We start from the raw sequence: 24,470 nt of genomic DNA on the forward strand, positions 1-24,470 counted from the left end.
TGCCGGCCGCTGCTCTTTCAGTGGGAATTGACCCTTATGGGCATATGGAAATACCTCTCTAGTAGAAATCTCTTTTAGTGTGAATGATATTTATATAGTACAAATTAGTGTGTGAAATTAGTTTTAGGTAAATTCTAGAATATAAGACACAAGCACAATGCACATTTTAAATGGGGCAGAAAATGTAGTCAACTTGAAATATAAAAATTCAAACCATCTGTTGTTTTAATACATATTTTTATTGATTGTGAAAACTCATTCACAACTTTTTTAACATTCGTTTTAGGTCTCAACATTGACAGTTTTCAAAATAATTATAATTCATCTAGTTATGTCCTGTAGGTGTCCATAAAATAATGAAGTTCTGGACAACACAAAAAAATAAATACATTTTTAATAAAACAAATACAAACATGTAGAACATTTCATTTAGTATTGAGAATATTGAGATATTGTAAAATGGCAGTTTCTTTTAAATTGCAATATTTATTTGAGTTTGGGGCATTGCGATAAATTCTACAGCGGTTTTTTTACATTCTTATACAATCATTGCTTTCATGGGATCAAAGAGGTTCTTTCTCGACGCCTTATTTTCAGATTCTCGGTTAGTAATTTTCGGCTATGTGAGATGCGGAGTATGGATGACCAATAAGATTCTATTGGACTATTCTTCATATATTTTATCTGGTTATATTAACCAGAACATTTTGAGAGCTGCTAGCTTTTCGAAGCAATATTTATGTAAAGGCAGATTTAAAATATAACAATAGATCTTACATTATATGAAGGAAGATCAAATATGGATGCAGCGACCATACCTATGGAAAGTAAAATTTTGGAATAAGTTTGTAATAAAAACTATAAAAATGCAACAGTACGTACATCTTTGAACACGTGTGTATAATGTATAAATGGCTGGAAGTTCTAATGGAAACTGTTTTAATACGATTTTATCAGAGTTCATGTTAAACAAAGTTTTAAGTTAAAATTCTTTATCAATTTTCTTAAAAAACTTATTGACTAACTCCGCATAATAATGACGATATAGATAGAATAATGTTACTCTAATGAATGTAAAAGTCATTCGAACAGACAATTTCAGGGCGTAAGTGCAATAACTATTTTTGCTAACTGTGATTTATCTAACTAAATTATTATTGCAAAGTTACCCGCGAAATGCTCTAATGTCATCAACTATGAAATGCGAGCCTAAACCGGCAATTACTACTTACAACTACAAAATTACATCACATTTTTAAGTAATAATAACACTTTCCTTACAACAAAGAAGGATAGATGCAAGTCTACCACTAAAATAATTTTCTAAACGTCCCAAATGAAGGTTTATATGTATATTACGTTTCACCATTTCTAATAACAATCAAAGTTGTCTAGATAATTTTAAAAAAATCACCCCTGTACAAAGCTACAGGAAACTTAATTGAACTTCTTGTATACTTGGATCAGTTAGTAAATACTTTGACACAGGAATATTTAATTGCTTTGATATTGATACTATCGCGGAATACTTTACATAATTATCAAATGCATACATGTACATTTATATTAATAAACAGATAAGATTGTGCGACACCCATTGTGTTGCGTCATCCACGTGTAAGATTTCTATCAGTTCAATGACCCCGTTGTCCTCGTAAATTTCCTATAGCTTACAAATAAATTGATTATTGAATAACAAAAATAATGCCAAAAACAATATTTTGAGATAAAAAAAATATACCTAATATGCATATTGTACTTCATATATGAATCGTTGGAAAATTTATCAAAACTGCTACAGTGCATTTGTTGAGACGTGCATTTTATGAAGTTCATATTTTGATACATTATAAATAAATTATATTTTACATCGTAGCATTTTACATAGAATATGTGAATTATTGTGAAGCCTTTGTTATCACAAAAACTCAGTAATTTTGTAAAATAATGTTGAAATTACTTCTATCTCACTATTAACAGGTAGGTACCAATATAACTGCTGTCTTGCTACGATGCACAATTTACATACTTTACTGTCGTCTTGGTGACATAAATTATTCTTACAACATAAATTATCTTCTATTGCTCACATTGCAAAGCATTCAACAACATTGTTTTGGTATAAACAACTCACACCTACATATTAGTTGTGAAATACCTCTTAATATAATATTAATCTCTAAATAAACTTGACGTAACTTTTGCTTACCTACTCTAATTAACGTGAATTTATAATATTTTATAATTTTCGACGCGATTTAATAATGCTATCAGTACAATATAGAGGGTTCAAGGTATGTCTAAATTCATTAATTAATATTTTTGAAACATATCACTATTGTATTTTTAATAATCGTAAAGCATAAATGAACCCTAACTATATAATTTTAAACTTTTTATTATACTAAGGAATTAACCGAATAATTCATGGAACAATTTAGTAAAGGTAAGTACTTATTTGGATAATACGAATCGAGTAAAACTAGTGACGTTACCTAAGATGTATCGAGATTTATCGATTGAATTTTAGTTACAACAGCGGTATATGAGATGGTTCGTATATTACATGATGAAATAGATATAAGAAATATAAGAAATTAATGATTTGCCTATAATGTTCGAGATGTGGTTTTAATAACAATGGAACTAATTTCACAGCTAATGTGTAGTGAAAGTGACGGCGTTAGACAGCGCGATCGGGCCCGGCCGGGTGTCACACCGCAAGCCGCCCGTCCAGCATTGGCGACGGGAGCAGGGAACTAAAAATAAATACTTTTATTAAACTCCCTTACCGTATCGGTCTGCTTCGTTTATTTGCCAAATACCTTAACATAAAATATAAAATCGACTTATCTTTCTATTGAATTCTTAGCTTCTATTTAACTGCTCAAGCAATTGTGACCGACAGACTTGCAATTTATACGTACTAACAAAAATATTGGAAAGCAGCCACTATTACATTTATAATAATAAAAAAATGGAAAGCATTAACAATTTTATCTACGTCATATCAAATACGCAGTATATTAATTGTACTTTTTACCTTATGTCTGTCGGCGTTTAAAGATATCAGCGAAGAAAATGAAATATTTTTTTATGATTTAGTAATACTTGAAATGTTCAATATAGCCTCAGAATTTGTGAATGGTAAATGCAGGTGTTAATTAACAACTAAAGTTGTTTCCTATGGGATTTGTAGGAAGACTGTCAATATTTCCTCGCTGTTTTCTTAAAATTAACACACAGTGAAGGGAGCATGTCAAAATTCAACATAATAGGGTGAAATAATAAATTCAAAAATTCGTAAAACATTACCAACACAACATTTACTTGCAACTAACTACGAAAACACACACGACGTTCAATTCACTTCGTTAGCAACAATGTGATATCACCGATAGCTTATCGATATATCGATACAATCGAGTTGGTCCATCGCTACTAAGTTCCGTACTGGTTACTCTACTAACCCGCACTCTAAAGCTTCTAGGTTCCACGTGGTGGTTTGGCGGCCGGGGGCGGCGGCGCCATTGGTAGAACACATGGATTCGGTGCGAGATCCCATGGTTCTCTGTCGGCACAGGTACGGCGTTACTGTGGGGGAAGGCGTGCTTTGCTCCTGTAACGTTTACAAAGCTAGTATTATATGAGGTTGGCTGTTTTGTTAAAACACGTCTAGAAGAAAATTGTTAAATTAACAAACATATTTTGCCCCCTCAAAGTTATCTCACGCCAAGTAGACCCAAGCATTGTGAAGGACTCCAGCCATTAGGGTCTTGACTTACAAAAGCTCATGGAAATTTATATTTTAGTAGAAACCGAGTTTGCAACCTTGAGCGAACGCTGCTCACGCTTTGGGAAATCTGTATCAGTTTTTCGTGAATATCTGCCAGAGATAACACGAAAGAGGTTGTCCGAGGTCTTTCAAAGTTGAATACTCGGATATAAATTAGAACTCAAATTTTTACAATCTACTAAATTAGAAAATTCGATGATCTTTTGTATCGCAAGCCATGTCTTCCAGTGACAAGATTAATATCGAAGAAAGACTAGCTTCCAGTTTTTCAAATCAACCCAAAATACTCTACCGTTCACGTGTAACTAATCTATTTCAAATACAAGAGTCAGGTATATCTGATAACAATCAGTAACAGAGATAAGCAGCAATTGTTTCAGAACTACAATATATTAAATACATAGAAATAAAGTAGATACTTCACGTACAAGTGCATACAGATAACCACAAATGACTATATAAAATACTTGATAATTTGCTAATTAGGTGTTTACCTATTTACCTAATGTTGGGGTAGGTTGGACTTGTCGCTTTTCCGAATAATATTTACTTCTTCAAATATCACTCTTCATTACATACCTACAGGATAATTTACTTACTATAGTAAATATGATACACCCCACTACGTCTACCTAGTTCAAAGTCAATAATGCAAATACCATTATCTATGACAAACGACATAAAGTAAACGTTTACCTTTTTATAATTTCCGAGTAAATTGCCATCGGTTAGGCAATTTTCATACTCGATATAGGTCGCAACAATTACGTTGTCCTTCGGAAAATATGCAAAGATATCGATCAAACGGCCGAGTGGTCGGCGAGTTAGTCATAAATTGATTAACAAGAACGCTATACCAATTAGTTGAAGACCACTCAAGCTAGAAAAGATAGGTACCCATTTTCTTTTGAATCGCTCAAAAGATAAATACATACTTTTATTCATTGTTAGCTGGCCCATAGTATACTTAACTTTTCTGTATAGCATTTTTACAGGCAGATAGAAATATGGACTTGAGGAAAAGCAGGTTCCTAAAGGATTTCAAGGATATTGTGTATGCTGTGTTGCCTTATAAATATTTGTGCACATGTCAGTACCATATACATACATAATAACCCAATACAAGTGTAACAGATTCAGTAAATAGTCGTGTGTAGATAAGATTATTTATTTCTGCCACCAAGTCATGCAAGTGAAGTGTTTATATACCAGTATTGTTTCGGCTCTTTATTTAAACAAGTGGTGTGTGACATAATAGGCGACTTTCATCTAAGGAAATCAAAGTCAAATCAAGTGTAAACATTTTACTATTTTTATAAATCTTTTACAACAAATGAACACAGCCTCGTTAACAAACATTTGGCATTAATACAAAATCACTTATGATTTAATGAACCTGTAATAATAATAATACAACTATATGATTCAACAAATAACTTCCATACAAATATATTTTCTATACATATAAAATACAATTAGTCTAACGATTTCTACATCAGTTTTCATTGATTCTTGACAGCATCGGATATGGGGAGGGTGGGGGTGATCGTTTCGTCCGCTTTCAACGCTACCATCTCCTTGAAAAAGATTTATCGTACCCTTATCGTTTCTAAAGTGAAAAACTGTAATTGAAATACAAATAATACTGCTAAGTTAACTGACAAATAAAAAATAAAATTAAATGAATAACGAAAAAAGGACCTCGTTCTAACACCGGACGAAAACGGACAACAAAACAACATATAAGCGAGATTGGATCAAAAAATAAAAAGCAAATAGTATAGTATAAATTCAGTTTATTATGTCCATGCTCATTTCGTGAATATAGATAAAAATATATTCAACGCTTCCACTTGATAACCGAGACGTGATGCAAGAAGCGTATTTGTAATACATTTACGAATATTTACTTGCATTATATGCTTAGGAAATTGTGCTTGCCCAGGCTTTATACAAACATTGTCAGCAATCAGCAGCTACTATTTAATAAAGGCTATAAAAACATAACCTTCTTTATTAAAGACTTTCTCCGACTTTCGTGAACAAGAGCTCCTTGGTCGTTACCTACTCTAGTACAACTATTCTTTGGTCCTAAATATATTTTATATTCAAAATTGTTCTTTACACTTTATACATAATATACAATACATACATATGTACAATGGTATGGTAACTTCAACAATTATCCCAAAACCAATTTAGATACGGTGATTTATATTAACATAATTTGAACAAAAATAAACTTTTTACAATAAGAGTAAATTCGGGTAATTTACACCACTTTAAATTCATGCGTTAAACGATTTGATTTCCTTAAATACATTTACCCGCAGATCTCGAAACAAGTCTTATCTAAAGTGGTTAATAAATTCATAAAAGATGGGAAAATAGAAATGAGGAAATTGGAGGATTAGTAAAGATAGTGAGGTATTGAAAGTATAGTTTTGGAAGATAGGAAAATTGGTTACCTATAACCAATTTTCCTTATTAACAGTACAAACGTACACCTCGGCTCCTAAGCCGAGGTGTACGTTTGTACTGTTAATAAGGCTCAGTGGCTAGCTACTATATAATGTCTTCTGGCAAGAGACGCACCTGTTGGTTGGGCCCACAACACGTCGCGTTGTGACATAAGTCGTTCGGTGGACAGTGGAGGGCGCACGGTGCTTCGGCTGAGGCACCGCTTATTATCTGTAACAAAGCACGTTTTATTGTTAATAGATGTTTTTACATATGACAGGATTTTTTACTATAAGGGTACACCAACACGGTGCAAGTAGCTTGCGCATGTTGAGGCACATGCGCAGGTAACATGCATTTTTAAAACGGGTCCAGCGACTCACATGTTTACCAAAGCAAAATACCCACCCGCGTGCTCTTGTCACTTGCGCATGTTAACTCGCTCCAGCAACATGCACTACAACATGCAACATGTAGACGCACACTAATGATTAGGACACTTTGGGGGTCTCGTGGCTAAGTAACTGATGCATGAATCGCTCAACCTCTACGCCTGGCGAGTTCGGGGACCGAAGTTCGGTCGGTGGATTGTTATTTTTAACAGGCGTTAAGGGTAGTCAGAAGTCAGACAGTCTACAAGCAAGGGTTATTGCGGTGACCCGGTAACTGTGCGTTGTAGAGGTCAGACAGTTAGCCGCTGAGGTAAGACTGGAAGCCGAATCCCATACAATTTTATATAGAAACCGTACTACTTTTATCGCTGACACTTTGACAGGTGTTCCGTCTCATGACCAAGTCACTTCATATTACATTATGTTACTAGGTTCCAGTGTAAAGTACAAACGGAAGTGTACAGGAGTTTCAATATTGCTATCAATGATGATGGATAAGATACGATACGATATTGTACGATTAGGGGTATTTGCATACCTACCAATAATTTTTACGTCAGACCAGTGTTATCGTCTAGCGTCTGGTGACCTTTCATTGATTTCATTGTTGCTATATTATGCAAATATCACTTTTTTAACAATGATAGTAAATATAATTAAATGTTTACATTACATTCGAAAAAAACTAAGAGTTCAAAAGAAATATTTGTTTTATAATGATAAAATTATATCTTAATTATGATAACAGTTGCAATACATATTTAGTGTTGCAATATTTTGTAATAAGGATAGGTTTTCAAAATATTACAGTTTCGAGGACACTTTTGTAATAATATTCCGATCTAATCAGATATTATTGAAAACGAAGTAGCGCCTTTAGATAACATAATAGAAAAACGTGAAAACAATCAACATTTCCACGCTATCTGGGCAATTCATCAAATAGTAATAAAATAATAATATTCATAAGTATTTTATGGCAACATTCGGCAATAAAATAGTTTATGCCATGTATTATGATTTTTAAGATAAGAACACCGTTAAACGTCACGATTCCAAAAAGGTTTTAGTTCTTAGTCTTACCTCATTTCCACCTAATGGCAGCTCAACGAACTCTGGCTGAATGGTGGTAGAATGGATGCCCTCATTGTGGAAGAACTCTTTCACCTTCTCAGCAATCTTCATGTACTCCGATAGATTTCTACACCTATAAAAATAAAATTTAAATATTTTAGGAAATGCTGCTTTCATTTTGTTGGTTTTTCGCCCCGATCTCCCCTAAATATATGGGTAGAAATTAAGTAAATTAGCATTGGCTAGATAACTGAAGTTAGAAATGTTTTTCTCATAGCAACAAAGAAAAATCTTCATCATTTTCTTGGTAATTACTACGTTTCGTATTATTTTATTTTCCTTGTTGACAGTTTTATGGTGAAATAAAATAGTACAAAGGTACAGGATAGTTTTGACTTTTATTAGCTGCTTTTGTTTGCTATTTGAATAACAATAGGAAATTAAATACTATACAGACAATACATATAATATAGACAATTGACATAGCGGGGAACTTTATTAACGTATTATTCCTTTGCCATATATTCATTATAATTATTAGAAAACATAAACCAGGCCATAAAAATCAGAAAATATAATGGAAAATGTTTAAATTCAGTTTTAATTGCATTCAGTACGTGACCGGTTGCTGTGGCTTGAAAATATGATGTTTTACAAGCCATATTCTCACACAATGACGTTATAATTTAAACAAAGAACGATTTATCATTGATTGTTATTTCAACACTCGTTAGTATTGCTCTTATACTTTTAAATATTTCAATATTTGGTGATGTAGAAACATTTGTAAGTACTTTGTTATTGAACTTGAGATCAGATTATATGGAATCGAAATCATCATAAATTTGGACGTACATCATACATTACGTCCTGTTTAAAATAATTCAAAAATATTGGTCCATAGTAAGGGCAAATTGAACATAAGAGTACATTGCACTGAAATCTTAGAAAATAAAACAAGACAAGACTAAACAAAAACACAAATAATTGATATACCACCAACGCTAGACCTATTAATAAATGACAGACATGTTTTTTGTTTTATATATATTCAGCCAATGGTCCAAACGTCCCAAAGGTAGAGTGAAGTGCACAAAATTTAATTTATTTCCCATAAAGAATAAATTAAATTTAGGGCTGATTTTTCAATCGCCAGATAACTTCTATCTGAGGAATAAATATGGCGGTTTGACATATTTTCCATACAAAAGCTGTCAAAACGTTAAAAATATTCCTCAGATAGAAGTTATCTGGCGATTGAAAAATCAGCCCTTAATAATTTAAATTATTGACCCCATAAAGAATAAATAAAATTTGGTGCACTTCACTCTACCTTTATAATACTTTTATAATACCCATAAAGAAAAAAGCCACTTTCACATACAGCCAGTGTAAAATAATGGCGCCAGCGCATTGGTTCATTGACATTGATTCTGGGACAAAGACTAGTTTGGATTGGCTGGTTGCCAAAAGCAATTTATACGAGATACGTTTTTCAAAAACAAACATTACCGGGTGAGCTGGAAAATTGTTTTTGTATCGGAGTTTTAAATACACGGGTAACATTATTTGAATTTGTTCACGAGCACTCAAGTACCTATAAAGTAAAATGGAAATTACTAATAAACACAATCTAATATACGAATTAGATAGGTACTTTTACAGAAACAGTGTCAACAGCAAATGACTTTCTTGAAAACTAGAAAATATAGAAGGGATTACATATCTTTCACTCTATCGTAATTATCTTTTGTTACTGTTCAAATAGCACTGATATCATAATTCTAACTTTCTACACGTGTATGTAAACAATAATAAAATACTCATCAGTTTTTGTTCTGGTGAGAGTACAATGAAGATTATGTCATAAGCTTTTGGTTACGTCAGCAAAAATTGCGGAACAATAATATATTAATGCATTGGCATTGATAATAATGTGCAGCAGAACATTACATATTTGTTTAAGGCTAGGCTGTTTGATTGATGACAGACTCTTCAGTGCTTATCAGGCTACACTAAAAGGCTTTGCTTATCACGTAGTTATTGACACGTACAACGCGACAGACTGTTACAGGGAAAAGTTTCGAATGTTTAGATAAATACACTCTGTCTGTCTGTGTGTATGTATTTAACGTACTTGACCTACTTGCAATGGACAGGTTCTGATTTGTACGCTAATTCGTACAATGTTACATTGACAATTCGTTGGAATAACATTTAGTTCGCGACTGTAGTGACATTGATATTTTGATAATGGGTGTTTATATTGCATTGTAAATAGTGACACAAAACAAAGTAAAATAAAGTGTGCAATAGTGCACAGTGATATGATTACTGCATCTAGAGGAAATAATGTACTTATATTGCACGTATTTTTTCGTTGAACTTATTAATTCAATAAGCTGTTGTTATCTTAATTACCTAAGACCTGAGACCTAAAGCAATAAGGCACGTTTACTGAAAGAAGCTTAACGGAACATAGCACCCTTTGACACAAAAGAACGTTCGTGCAAAGAAATTTCAATAGCGTACCGTCTAACCGACGACTATAATTCCTAATTATCCTACGAAACAGGCTGTACAAGAAATCGTGCCAACATTATTCCCAAGTATTTTTAGTGGTACTTAAGTTGGCCTAGTTTCCTTTAGACCTTTTTTGTCACGTAAGAAGTTTTTTTTTGCTTGGAACCTTTTTTTTGCAGGAAAAGAAATATGTCTTGCCGTACTGTGGCTTTATACGTCGTGAAAGAGGAAAAACTGTTATTAAACTAACAGAGTTCTTATCAAAGATTCTTTGGTAATGTTAATTTAAAGGCTGTGATTGATTAGTCAACAAATACTTTCCATATTCTGTTTCACTAATCGAATTTTGTCATCCATTTTGAAGCGGTAAAAGTTTTAAAACTGGTTTCGACATTTCATGACCATCCATCATTGCTAAAACAAATGAATAACAGAAAAAGGCTGGTTTTAAGTTACACGTAACAATTGTGGAAGGGGAAAACCATGTCAGAGAAATGATTGTATATAAGTTCCTGTGAACAACCCCTTTTGGAAATTGTTATGGCTTGAAAATCTTTCTGGTTTGGTTACGTTATATAAAGGGGATAGTAGGAACCACTTTGTTATGTATCACGTGTTGCCAAAACACCATTTTATACGGGTCTTATTTTAGGCCTGTTCGAATTCTTATAAACACTATGCAGTTGCAACAAGTAATACCTCTTCTATTCATGGATCAATCCAATGATCTAAAAAGGGCAAACCTAATAGGGCAAAGACAGTCGAAAATATTTTTTTAGCAATGACTCCTGACGAAACTGTTGGACTTTTCATCATGATATTTGTTCAAAGATATAAATGAAAGCATTTGTTTATTTACATGGGGCTTTATAATTTGTTTTATTTACAGCTCATGATTAATATGGCTGAATCAAACAAAGACTGAAAATGCCGAGAAATGCGTCTAAAGGAAGGTGTCCCTATTTTTAATATTTGCAGTGTAATGCCGCAAGGTGTACCTATGCTTCGTCCATGAAACTGTAGAATGTACATTCAGATATCACGGAAGTATTCGTCACTGCATAAAATCTCCTCAAACAAAGATAGCAATGCATCTTGATTATATTCCTGCTTGCATTTATTTTGCACAATTATTGTCGAAAGAGTTTTTATTCGATCTCATTTCTATTAAATCGCCACTATGTCCTCCTTTCATGTAAACGATGTCTCTGTTTTTTTTTTCTATTTTAATCTGTATCCCACTTCCAGACACGTGAAATTGATGTCAAGAACAGTATTTTCGTACACTGAGGTTTATTTATGTGACTGATAACATAGGTAGGATTTACTTTCCATGCTTACTAATAAAGCGACACTAATTGCCTGTCTTCCACATAAAGTTGCCCATGCATTTAACCTCTTAGCGATAACACATTATTTTTTAAGCAAAATGGAGTATGTCAAGCCTTTAAGCCTCTTTAAGATCTGCACGTACACACATAAAATTTTTTGACATAAAAATATAGTCGAAGAATTGTTTACTCACCTAATATGAGCACTGGCGATGATTCTATCTCCAGCCAGCTGCCACACATGGAACTCATGGACGGCCAGAACGCCGTCAACCTTTTCCAACAACCGCCGTTGTATCGCATCCACCTGGACAAATAACCAACGTCACTATGATACTTAGGACATTCAACCAACCGGAGACGACATTGCCGTGTTTTTATCAAGTTCCTCTCTACCTATACTCCATTTAAAATAACATTAGAAAGGAGATCATTCATTTCGTACCCAAAACTGAAAGTGCCGGCCAGAGTAAAAAAATATAAAGTAGTAGTAAGAGTCTCACAGTCCCTCGCGCTGTTAACCTACAGCGGCAGGGGTCATTTGATGATTTCCCATCAAAGAAAAAAAAAGAAGAAAGCGTTTGGGCCCCTCAGGTTGGGCAGGAATTGCTTGAAGGCAGCGCCTGCCTCCTCCAGTTTGGTACCGTAATGTGATGTTCGAACATTGTGGGATTTTTTTGTACTTTCAAAGTCCAGTAGCAGCCTGGGGGTTAATTGTAGGCGATTCTTGTAATAGTAAAAAATCTTCAGGGCATTATTCTCTACGAGAATCTACTATTTTTTTTCTCTGGCCGGCACTTTCATTTTTGGGTACAAAATGTTCGAGACTTGAATGATCTCCTTTAAGTAAACCTTTTTTACTGTTTGTTCAACCGAAAATTAATTAAATTTCTAATGTTATTTTAAATGGAGTATAATAAGTGCATAGGGATATGTGAGCACGGCGGCTCCGATGGTAACGTGCTCTAAGCAACGTTATCAATAACCAAACAGTTGTAACACCGTTTATTTATCATCGTAGAAAGAGGTTGCTCGTGTCGAAAAGTAAATTCAAAAATAAAACGTCGTGAATGTTTACACGGAACGTTTTGATTTAGCTTTGTATCGAAAGAGGTTTTGATGTGCGAATTTGGACTCTATTTGTAGTACGTATGAATTTTAAGCGGCTTGATTTATATAAGAAAAAGGTATCCATCAGATAGGGTCTGATTGAGATACTAGGCGTTCCATTAGCAAATGGAATTGTAGCTGTAAACTTTCTAGGAACGCAATCACACTTTGTTTAATCTAGGAATCGATATAGGCCTCTCGTTAAGTATTTGCGCGTGCGACCACAATATCTAGCCAGTAGATTTCTACGAACCAGTGGTACAATTTATTGTGGTACCGTTAAACTGCAGAAATGTAAATCGGAAAAAGGAATTCCGCAATTAGAATTGTGCATAATGCAAATTACAAACAATGTATATTTCAGCAATAGATTTAAAGGTGTCAAGTTACGAGATTCTCTATTGTTATTTATAGTGTATCAGACCGGTGAAAATTTACAATACATAATGGATGGTATGTGAAAAGAGTTGAAACTGTCAAAAATGAACATTAATCTTTCTAATTAGACCAGTTAAAGAACGGCAGACATAGACATTTTCTGTACAACGGTGCAAAACAAATGAATATCTCTCACAACATCAACAACAACAAATAGGTAAAATGACATCATGCTAAAATAGGTTGCATCTTAAAAAGTTCCTACCACAAAAGAGGCCACATAATTAAAAAAAACTTACCTGAATATGAGTTGGCACAGTTTGCAGCAAAATCAACGAGGACTCCCTCAGCAGCGGCCATACGGACGCAAGTATCAAGATCACTAACACTATACTGAGCGCTGGGTCGATGTAGTACTTGTACTCCCAGTCAGTCAGCCAGACTACTAGAGCTGATCCCACTACGATTAGGGATCCTGGAACAAATGGTTTAATTGTTAGCTGTAACTGCTACTAACTGCTGCATGGTAAAATTACGAGCAGTAATTATTATTTTTTTATACCAGTGTACGTGCCCGAGAGATGGCTATTACATAGGAATAAAGTCAAAAGTCAAAGTGCTATGAATATATATAGCATTCGGTACAGGTTTTCTTGAACTGCAACCTACTGCATCTGTGCTATATAAAGGTGAAAAAAAATGATGTTTTCTTCTTCGATTAATTTTCGAAATTGTTCAAATAAAAATGTTCCCATGAATGTCACGTAAAATAGGTTATCTCCGTGCAGTTTGTAAACAAAATATTTTCAACGGTTTTCATATCAATGACAAAATAGGGGTTATCAGACCGCCATGTGATAAAACCAGGTGTTTCACATGAGTTATATGATGTATTTGGTGTGATTCCCCTTAAAAAATCGATCATGAACTACTTATCTATCAGAAAAAGCGATTACTTTAATTCAACTTGTAACTATTTCATTTATCGATCAATTTCGTAATTTCTCACCGTGCTAATCGTTAGGTACATTTATAGCTTTGCCCTTGAAAGTAAAATAATTGATTATTCGACCGATGATCAGTGTTATGATCAGATAGATAAGTGTAACGTAATGATAACACACCTTTCGTGAAATTAGTACAAGGTGACTACTGTTTCGCGTTTGTTTTCGTATCAAAATAATGTCAATGACAGTCAACATAGAATTCATGTTTACATCTTTTTAATCTATCGGCCACTGGCTTATTTGTTGTACAAATATTGCTTAATTCAAAATGCAAACTGTATTTTGGTACATAGTAAAATCTAAAGCTGCAGAACCTTGAGAAAACTTTGTTTACCCGACTGCGGCCAGAGAAAAGGAGGGTAATGGCTTTTCTTTTCAGCATCGCAAAAAAATGTCTAGCGTTTCTAAAAATATTTTCATTTTACGACTGCAAAACAGATGCAACGAAGTATTTATTAGTACCAATGACAAATACGTGTGCTACTTATTCCTAAAATAAATAGGTCCAGTAGTTTTTGAGTTTATTCGTTTCAAACGTATGAAACGAAACGTTTTTCCTCATTCAAATATAGCATAGCATAGATAAAAAAACTATCAATAAAAGTCTAGTTCTGAAAAGTTCTGTTAACAATTTAACTAGCAGTAGCTATCCTTGAGACGGAATAAAGTATGGAACCTTTAGAACTTAATGGGACATAAGTGGTTGCGATTTCCTCAAATGGCTCTTTGTAGAAAGATGACCAGTTGACGTGTTTCAATTTTCTTTCTATTCTAATGTGCTATTAGCATTTATTATGGACGGTATACCCTTTTGAAAATGAAACCTTAAACTTCAAAGGTCGGGTTTAATTTGCAAGAACGGATCAATAACTTTAACAATAGCTGTTTACAATAACATTGTAACGTACCTGTGAATAATACAATAGTTTAAGGACTTCAAGTTTGGTGTTTAATTTGTATGCTTCCTGCGAACGTATCACGTCGTAAGTACTTATATAATGACTTTAACGTCGGTTTTAATAGGTATTGGTTAAGTGAGACTACATAATCATTCTTACAAATAAAAATGCCAAAGTAATTCTGTGTGAAGGGCTTTCACGCCAAGTACCTAGTCACACAGATAGTTTAGAGCCTATGAAGGGAGATTGGCTACTTTTTACTCGGGTGCGGGGAATAGGTAACTCGGAGTCGGGACGCTGGTGGAGAAGCAGGAAAAAACTAGTCATTATTTTCAATAATGTAAGACTGCAGATAGGCGTGCAATTGTTGAATTACGAGCAATCATCAATCAGTAATCAGACAATTTGGTGGCAATGATAAACGGCCAAAACATAATTTTTGGGGATATAAATTTACATTATAAAGCCTAGCTTTGTCAGGTCATTGACCGTTTAAGATAATTGTCAGACTATATGCTCAAATGTGACGTAGGTATATTTTTACTACTAGCTTTTCTGCTGTGGTTTTACTTACTAACGACTATTTACTATTATATGATTACGATAGGTTTATATTTACAATAAAAATAAAACCAACCATAAACCATACACATGTACTGATAACTTTTAAACTCAAACAAAGCAAAGTTAGGAAGATGTATGGAAATAGTTTTTTTTAATACCCCTGAAAAAAAAAGTGCAAAACTGGCACAAATAGAAGCATGCTAAAGAGGTTAGCCATTCAACGCACAAAAAGAGAGAGAAAAAATAAACACTGCACCGCGATATACGATGCGATAAGTGCTTGTTTGATTGTATGTAGTGCGCATTGCCCTATTTAATTACTCAAGGATTAAACTAAGGCGTGTAAACAAAATATTAATTTTAGAATACATGATAATCACGATTTCAATATAAAAAAGCAAAATATTTACACATTTTATAAAGATAAAATTAACGTTATCTTCCTAAATCCCACCTTCGGAATGTTATTGCGAAACTTTGCATTCCAAAATCAAATAACATGAAGTTGCGAGACCAAGAAATGAAAAGCAGCATGGAGGTTGTGATCAATAAAATAAACAGCCAGTCTCATTATCGATCAAAACATGAACGAGACTTTTATTCTATTAATCGTTTTTTTTTTCAAACTCTTAAAAGCTTTTTATGCGAGTTTGTCACGGTTATGTTGGCAATTTCCTCATGGAAAGCATTTAGCCAATGTCAAGGCAAACTTGGCGATGGCTCAAGTGCACCAAGGTTGCCAGCATTAACCTAAAAGAACCTTCGCCGTCAGTGAATGGAGAGTAGCACAGTAAACAGTGTGTGACTTGCGTTGAGGGGTCAAATTACTGTTCTGTACTTGGCTTGTGTATGAGAAAATGTAAACTAATGGTATATGGATATCTATAGTAAAATAATAAAGAGGAAACAATTTTTGTTTGTTTGCATGAACTTTAAAGGCACCGAAACTACTGACCGATTTGGTAAATCCTCTCAACAATGGTTACTCCACAGTATCCCTGAGTAACAAATTAGGCTATATTTTTCGGGTATGGTAAGAAGTGCCCGCGGGACGCTGGAGAAATCGCATGAAAACGGGTAGTAAAACATAAACATAAGAGTAATATAATTTTGGTTCCAAAGAACCACCTAAAACCTAGTTTCCTAAAGCGGACATGAAAACCAAATATGATTCTCTGTAATTTTCAGGACCTGATCTTAATTTTATTCGCTTAAAAAAAACTTTTGATGCTAATTCAATCCTCAATTAAACTTACGTTTGGATTAATATCAAACATTATTTTTAGCAAACAAGGTTCGACAACAATTTTGGCACTAAATTGGCACCGCTATTGTATCGATACTTATTTAATCCTAAAATGTATGACTGTCACAACAGTACATTAGCAAGACAATATGAACCAGACGCCTACGGTATTAAGTAACATACTTTCCATAGTACTTAAAAAATCGCGTGGGAGTTACTCAGAATAAAGAAATGCGTCACTTCGGTTTTTTATCAAGTAACATGAGTAGGTTTACGGTTATACGATTATGCAATAGTTTCTGTCTTTACATCTGGAAATACCAAAAGATTTATAGTACCTCTCGTAGAAAATTATAAACAAGGTTGTGGTTTTTCTATGTATTTAATTAAATGAATGAATGTTCCGAGTTATATGTGAATCATTCCATACGCTTAGTAGTAAATTAAATGCTAAGTAACATTGAGATATCCTTGGAATTTAGTTTTATTTATTTTTTGTTTGCACTGTTCAAATCTTTCAATTTTGCTTTTTGTCGAAAAACTATTATTTCAGCAGACTTGCGAGTTTAATTTATATATTTTCATTTAACAAAATTACACGACACACGACCAACAAACAATATTATTTATAGTTTATTCAAAAAATCCTCCTATATACCTTTTAGGTACGTAAGGATTAATTTATTCTACATCTTAGTAATTAGTAAGTACATACTATTACAACCATATAGGCAAGGCTCAGCAATGTAAGTTTAGAAATAATAAAAAATAACAAGCAATCGCCTATTCGGATCAATGGCGTGAATTTCACACGCGATGTCACAAACGGCCGATAGGTAGTGCTAACCACTAGTTCAACTAAACGTTTCTAGGCTAAGGCAGTGTTCGTTGACCTAAATGAACGATGCGAGCCTAATGGGGACTATAATGTTCATCAAAGCAGATTTAATATGTATAGTTATGTCTCTTATAAAGTTAATTTTGTTATACAAGTAATGTATTGTAAAGTAGGCGTATACAAGAAATTTTGAAAACGTAAAAAAAATGTCAAGAAGTCATACTTATGCTTATTTCCTCACTGGTGTAGTAAAGTACTCATATAAATATAGGTAAAATATTTCTATTCTATTCTACTCAATTCCGTAATGTCACCGCAAACATGCAAGATTTTTTTTGAAAATGTGGTGTTTATTTTATGAACTAGTTTATAAAATATTGTGTAAAAATGTTAGAAAATATAAAAACAATATAAAGCAGTCTTCAATTAACGTTTATAATACCCGTGTAATGAATTGCGATAAACCGCAAAATAGATTGCCTTTAGAATTGTCTGTCGTTGAGTGAATGCAATTAAAATCCAAGCGTAAACAGTCGTATACTTTCCCTCATTATTTCATTTGTATACCGTATGACAGATTTCTATTTTATTTCAACGTCTGAATAGTGGTGTTAAATGCACGTAGGTATAATGAAAATGCTTCTGGGAATGTTTTAACAGGTAGGTACGTTTTCCAGAAGTGAAATTCTGTTGCAAGATTTCTAGTGTTGATGTCTACTGAAAGATTTAGGAAGCTTAGAAGTAGAATGAGTTGTTTTTGATGTAAATATTAGAACACTAAGAAAATGTCAGGGTTTCAGAAATATCGGAGGTTTTGAAAAATAAGGCAAGGTGAATTAAGTTACACTAAAATATGGATGATTGTCATAGCCAATTGACTAAATAGGGTTAAAACAAACGAGAGTCAAATGAAAGAGAAAATAACATAATAGCCAATGACGTAATTGCTGGCTGGCTAGACATTCTGGGTATCGATAGCATATCACAGTATTTATTTTTCTTTTGCATGCGAGCCTGATTGTGTTCGTGAAACAATCGAGAGTCACTTTAATTTACCTTTTTGTGCACACAAAAGTATTGTTTCCATAGCATTATCTTAATTTACATAAATGTATAGAATCCAGTATTTCGTCAATAACGCAATGCCCCTTAAAACTACCATTTAAAGCCAGTTTGTTTCGCACTCCAACAATAAAAAAAAATGAAAACACAAACATCATACCGTTGCTTGTATTTCCAAACTCCATATGATCCGATAGCCAGAGGATTACCCAAATTTCAACTGATATGTTCAGTAATTTGTACCTCAAAAGACTTCAGTTAAAATCTTAGAGTGCTAAGATATTCAAAAGTACTCACCTAAAGCATCAGAAAGTATATGCAAGAACACGCCCTTCATATTCATATGTCCGGGATCATGCGCCGCTCTGCATGGCGTCTGCTTCTTATTATTTGGTACTTTGTCCGGTTTTGGCGGGACCATCTCGTCAGTCTCTTCAGTATCTGTGGCGTTGTGGCCTAGGGCCATGTCAGCGTTGCTATTGACTATTTCAGTGAGGTGCCTCACGTTCGCGGGTGGTGGGACCCCGCCGTGAGAATGGCCGTGACCGCCGCCGTGATCTATGGTACAAAAGAGGTTTGTTAATAAACATTGTAGATACCAAAAACAAAAATACGTCATTTAAACCTGTAAAACGAGAAAAAATACGAAACTCTCTTCTTAGATTATTATTACTGTATTTCATTAGGAAAGGTAAAGGATCTTTTGATACAAAAACAAATAGTAGCCACTTAAAATGTAGAACAAATTGTATCGGTGATTATGATAACGTATGGCGCCGTCCGAGTTAACATTGTTTTGGTAGATATATACTTTACGTTATTATTAAGTATGTACTTTTATTGTATTTTCAGTAACAAAACCTTGAGTCATCGCAAAAATCGCAACGCCACGCCATTTTTAATACTTTTTCAGCCTCGTGTTGAGCACAAAGCTGAGCTTCAACTTTTAAGCCCTACTTCGAAACTAGACTCATATCTAGGCGATGATACTCGTCTGCTTTTGGTTAGAAGCATCGTGTAAATAAAACTTAGTTCAGTATAGTCAGAAGTCTTTTCAATTCCATACCTACAGAAGTACAGAACAAGGAAATGGGATGTGGACCTAGAAATTATATTTGTTTTGAAATTCGCAACAGTTTTGCAAAATCTTGATAGTACAGAATTCCAATAAAATTCATTGTAATAAACGCACATTACAGTAGGTACTTAACGTAACAATTCAAACTCGATAAAAATGTAGGTACGTTAACAACACATCCTACCGGAAGAGATCGGTTTACCGCTCTTCGATAGGAACAAAAAGTTCGAATGCCAGAAGAATTCCGAATTGTTGATTGAATCATGTTTAAAAACAAGTAATAAATATTTATGATATAGGTCCACTACCTGTACCGGTCGTAAAGAATGTTTGCATTATGTGACGCAATGGCAAGGTCGAAATACAGTTAAGCATAAGTTTGTATGTTAGGCTGCACCTCAAGAAGGTTGGTAAGTTAAAGGTCTATAAATTAATTGAACAATGTAATGTTATCTAATTTCTGCAAACATACCAAAGTGAACACGAACTGACTGAATAAATTGACTTGACTGATAAAGGATTTTGGGGAAACGATTGTGGAATTTATATAACCAATTAGATGGGATAAAGAAACACGCAGGCCTATCGAACGCATTTTGAATATCGAATTAATGCCTTCATGATGCCTAACAATATGTTCAAATAGGTCGATGTTTTAAACTCTGGTTGGAATGCAGACCAAACATAGATTATAGGATTCATTTTTTTATCCCTGGTCTCAGTAAGGAGGTTGAAAAACTAATTTGACCCATTTTGAGTTCAATGTGCATGTGAGTTTACGCATTTTATCTATTGATAACTTGTATTTATTTATACAATTACTATTTATCGTTTGTTCTAAACAAGGAAAATATGTTGATCAACACGGCGTGGAGCGAATCGATTTTATAGATAGGAATTTTGCAATATTCCATTGCGAATCGTGTCATTAGTTTTATGTTTTAAATGGTATGAAAAGGTACCTACTTAAAACATAATTAGATTTTTTTTTCTTCTGTTCTTAAAGAAGTAGGCTTTAAAAGAAAATGACTTATCTTATTCTTTGTTGTCAATATTATAGTTTTACAGTAAATTAGTAAACCTAAAGATTTAATATGCGATTTAAATAACAGACCTGTTTTCTCGATAAACCGTGACGATTTAGCTGTCAATCTTCGTCATAGAAGCGTTACGAAAGGTTATATAACGTTATATAATGAGTCATTTGGAGAAATTTATGCGATTACGGGGCCTAGATCACTCGAGATTGTAATTCATACTTGAAATGCATAGTAAATGAGACGCCAAAGAAATTCTTTTGTTTTAAAAAAATAGATGGTGTAGGGTGCTTGTAAACGTTGCAGTAACTCGAGTAATAAAGTATGAGAGAGATCATAAAAAGGATGAATTGCAGTTCGCACAAGTATCTAAGTAGCAGTAAGTCGTATATCACTGTGTTTATTTTAGATATAACATACGAAAACCGTATTACAATCAGAGTAATGTAGACTTGCAATCACGTCCAAGTAGACGATCTCGTCGATTCAAAAAGGTTTTATGCAACAGTAACTCACCATGAAACAGAAACAGTCCAACAATATTGAGCAGCAACCCGAGGGTTCCGACGGCGACCAGCAGCCTCGCATCGTGTATCATCTCTATTTCAATGAATCTCTTCACAGCCTCCACGGTTATGCTGAAGCATAGCGCCACAAGGAACACTGCATTCACAAGGGCACCTAACACTTCGGCGCGGGCCCACCCGAATGTATTCTTTGACCATTTCTTTGGCGACATCTGGGTAACACAAACAATTTATTAGGTCATCTATAGTCTTTAGCATTGTATGAGTATAACATGAACTATAAGAGATAGGAGTTATTTCTCACGAGAAGGAATACCTCGCTCGGTTAACGTTAAGTGGGTATGGTTTCTTACAAAAATTAGTATGCGGCTTCGACATCGATGTACTAGTGTGAACGTAGCGAAAATGGTAATGGTAAATGATGAAAATGATAAATGCACCCCTTTTTATAGCAAATCATCAAATTCACCACCCCGCTAAGGAGGCAGCATGGCAGAATGTTAGAATCTTCCCTTTACGGAGGCCGGGAGTCATCTCTCGACAATCAATGCACCCCATGTTTTGTGTGCCTGATGTCTCAATTTATGTATCAATCTTCTCATATTGACAACATATAAAAATCCCAATGATCAAATTGTTTTTTAATTTATTCAGTGATTCACTCTGCCTTTTGCAGCATCAGCAAAAGTATGAACTGTATATTTTTTATAGTATGAGTCATACATAATATTATTATTTATATATCCTTGAATGGTGTGATACAGGGAGTTCACTTTTTCCCTAATATGCAATAGCGATGATGTCATGAACAGATCGCTACTAGATCGATGTTGTGTTATGTATGACTAATGAACTGATATTTTAAACTATGAGGTAAATCTTATTCAAGGAAAATATTAGTTCCTATTTGTGGTGAACCTATGGTATATACACATAGGAAGGAAAACCCACACCATGTGCCTAATTCTTATTATTTGTTCTTGAAAATATTGATAAGAAAGTAGGTAATTGGCTATTGCAGTCCCAGCAAGTATATATGCTAAAGAAAAATAAATTATTATGAACTATTTTTATAACATTTTATTTTATTCATCATCTTCCTCCCCATTTTTTTTTCAATATTTCTTCATCATCTCACAAGTAACATTCTTTCTAACCATGTTGACATTCACACAACCCATCCATAGTTTCTTTGGTTATTTAGTCTAGTTATAGAAATAAAAACATTTGCAGTTGTAAATAATTGAATGTACCTACAATAACATCCAACATGTGAATATACAATTGACAATAACACAAAGGAAGAAGTGGCTGTATGATAAAATCAAAATAATGTTGATTGTTAACATGAGTTAAACAATTAATTTTCAAACACACAAGGCAGCAATTATCAGCCATCCTACTAATATTATTTATGTGCAAGTTTGTATATTAGTTTAAATGTGTGTCTATTCTTCTTTCGTGCAAGAGAGTTCGAGTTTTTATGCAACTTGGAATAGCATGTACTAGTTTCCACAGGACAGAAGTGAAACCTTACAAAATAGGTAGTATATTTACGTTCATAGAACAGACAACTTACCTTAACTGATAAAAATGCGATAACAAGTGCAGCAACATCGCTCAACATGTGAAATGAGTCAGCGACGAGGGCCATTGAGTTGGTGATGTACCCAACAATCAGCTCCACAAAGAAGAAGCTGCCCGTCAGCCATAACATCGACAATAGTCTGCACTTTTTCCCTGAGAACCTCCCCATGGTTTCTAAACAGAAAAAAAAACATTTATGAATCAGATATGCATGAATACTTTATTTACATAAAACTCTTTGGAATGATTTTTTTTGTTGTTTTGGGAGATAAATTATGAATGATATACTAATGAGAAGCTTATACATATATTGTTAGTAATATTAATGTATTTTAATGTTTGAAAAACAAAATGTTTTGAGTGAGACAAAGAAGTTATTCAGAATTACAGTAATAAGTTTTAATAACCATGACCTATTTTGTCCTGAATTGTAATTTAGAATTAATTTAAGTTACCCTTTGCACTTGTGGCCACACTTTTGTGTAGTCAGTAATAATATAAAGTAATCATATATATTTTTTAATAAATTGTCCTTAAGCACAATTCTCTGATAATCTTGCTAAGACTAAAACAATGCACCATTGTGTCAAAATTACCACATGTTTATAAATTCTGCTAATATGATATCAACCTGAGCATTTCTCTGAAAGACAAAGTGTATACAGCAACCAAAAGGCTTACACCTTGCTGCCACCTAACATATTCTAAATGGGCAATTGTTAATTCATATCAGGAATAATCTTGACAGTGAAACACGCGTGACTCACAGTCGTGAATATTTCCAAGATTTTGGGTCAGCAAAAAAAAAGATACTTACTTGGTATTAAATTCCTGAGCTGCGGTGGCGATACTAATCTTCCATTAGGTGCTCATAACTCAATGGTACACTAAATATGCACACTCATTTCACAACAATAGGTTAACGTTCTAATACAATATTGATTCTACTCTAGCCAGACATAAACATAGAACACCGCGAATGCTTGATAACGTAAACATTTAACACTACTGGGTAAATCGAAAACAAATATCTTCTACTGTTGACCGTTGATTTCTGTGGAAATAATCCCATAGAACGATAGTAATGATATTCTAATGTGAAAGCTGATGGGACAACCGTGTCGCTACAAATTTTTATACACTTATAATTTTGTTTTAAAGCCAATGAATAAAGAAAACAGAAATACGTTTAGTGCGCCGTGGATAATGTTATTTCACTTTATTGTAACTAAATTTAAGACGAATCGCTAAGCTCGATATGTCCCAGCGAATTCCACACAATAATCTGTTTGATCCTGTCTGCTGTCACACTGATATGTCAAATCAAATTCAATATCTATTGAACCCATATCGACTAAGATTTGGAAAATCGACTAATAGTAAATATTGATATCGGGAAAAATACGCAAAATATTTGTGTGTCTTTGCAGATCGCAAAAAGCGTTTTATTGTTTGTCCTCCGTTGTCCTCGCTTTGATTCACTTATAAAAGATGAGGCTCTGTAAGTTCTTTTGGCCGCCATCGAAATTTTGCTTTTAAGTAAAAGAGTAGAGTATCGGAG

The 24,470-nt window shown here is 33.8% G+C and overlaps 1 protein-coding gene across 3 annotated transcripts; it reads right to left on the reverse strand.

The window, feature by feature from the left end:
* Window positions 1–220: 220 nt before the first annotated feature.
* LOC124632217 (zinc transporter 1) lies at window positions 221–24,215 on the reverse strand. Of its 3 annotated transcripts, XM_047166960.1 has the most exons (10): window positions 23,727–24,215; window positions 22,902–23,083; window positions 21,312–21,534; window positions 18,978–19,238; window positions 13,364–13,539; window positions 11,771–11,883; window positions 7,732–7,855; window positions 6,392–6,487; window positions 3,471–3,619; window positions 221–2,759 (listed from the first exon to the last, which is right to left on the reverse strand). In XM_047166960.1, the coding sequence occupies exons 2-10, from the start codon at window positions 23,076–23,078 to the stop codon at window positions 2,714–2,716; spliced, it is 1,365 nt and encodes a 454-aa protein (XP_047022916.1). In that variant the 5' UTR covers window positions 23,079–23,083; window positions 23,727–24,215; the 3' UTR covers window positions 221–2,713. The 3 variants fall into 3 exon arrangements, with proteins under 3 accessions (XP_047022916.1, XP_047022917.1, XP_047022919.1); XM_047166961.1 differs by lacking the exons at window positions 221–2,759; window positions 3,471–3,619 and adding an exon at window positions 5,086–5,418; XM_047166963.1 differs by lacking the exons at window positions 221–2,759; window positions 3,471–3,619 and adding an exon at window positions 5,576–6,263 and having other exon boundaries at window positions 6,313–6,487.
* Between the last annotated feature and the right edge of the window lie 255 nt (window positions 24,216–24,470).

Source organism: Helicoverpa zea, chromosome 8 (assembly GCF_022581195.2).
Source record: "Helicoverpa zea isolate HzStark_Cry1AcR chromosome 8, ilHelZeax1.1, whole genome shotgun sequence".
In the NCBI taxonomy this organism is placed as follows: Eukaryota; Metazoa; Arthropoda; class Insecta; order Lepidoptera; family Noctuidae; genus Helicoverpa; species Helicoverpa zea.

Bases quoted from the DNA above. Each gene is read 5' to 3' on its own strand.
- LOC124632217 (XM_047166960.1), bottom strand. From the start codon at position 23,078: ATGGGGAGGTTCTCAGGGAAAAAGTGCAGACTATTGTCGATGTTATGG. The intron at 7,856-11,770 runs GTGAGTAAACAA...TTATTTTTATAG, and splicing joins ATCGCCAGTGCTCATATTAG to GTGTAGAAATCTATCGGAGT. The intron at 2,760-3,470 runs GTTAGTAGAGTA...ATTTATTTTTAG, and splicing joins CTAGAAGCTTTAGAGTGCGG to TTCCCTGCTCCCGTCGCCAA.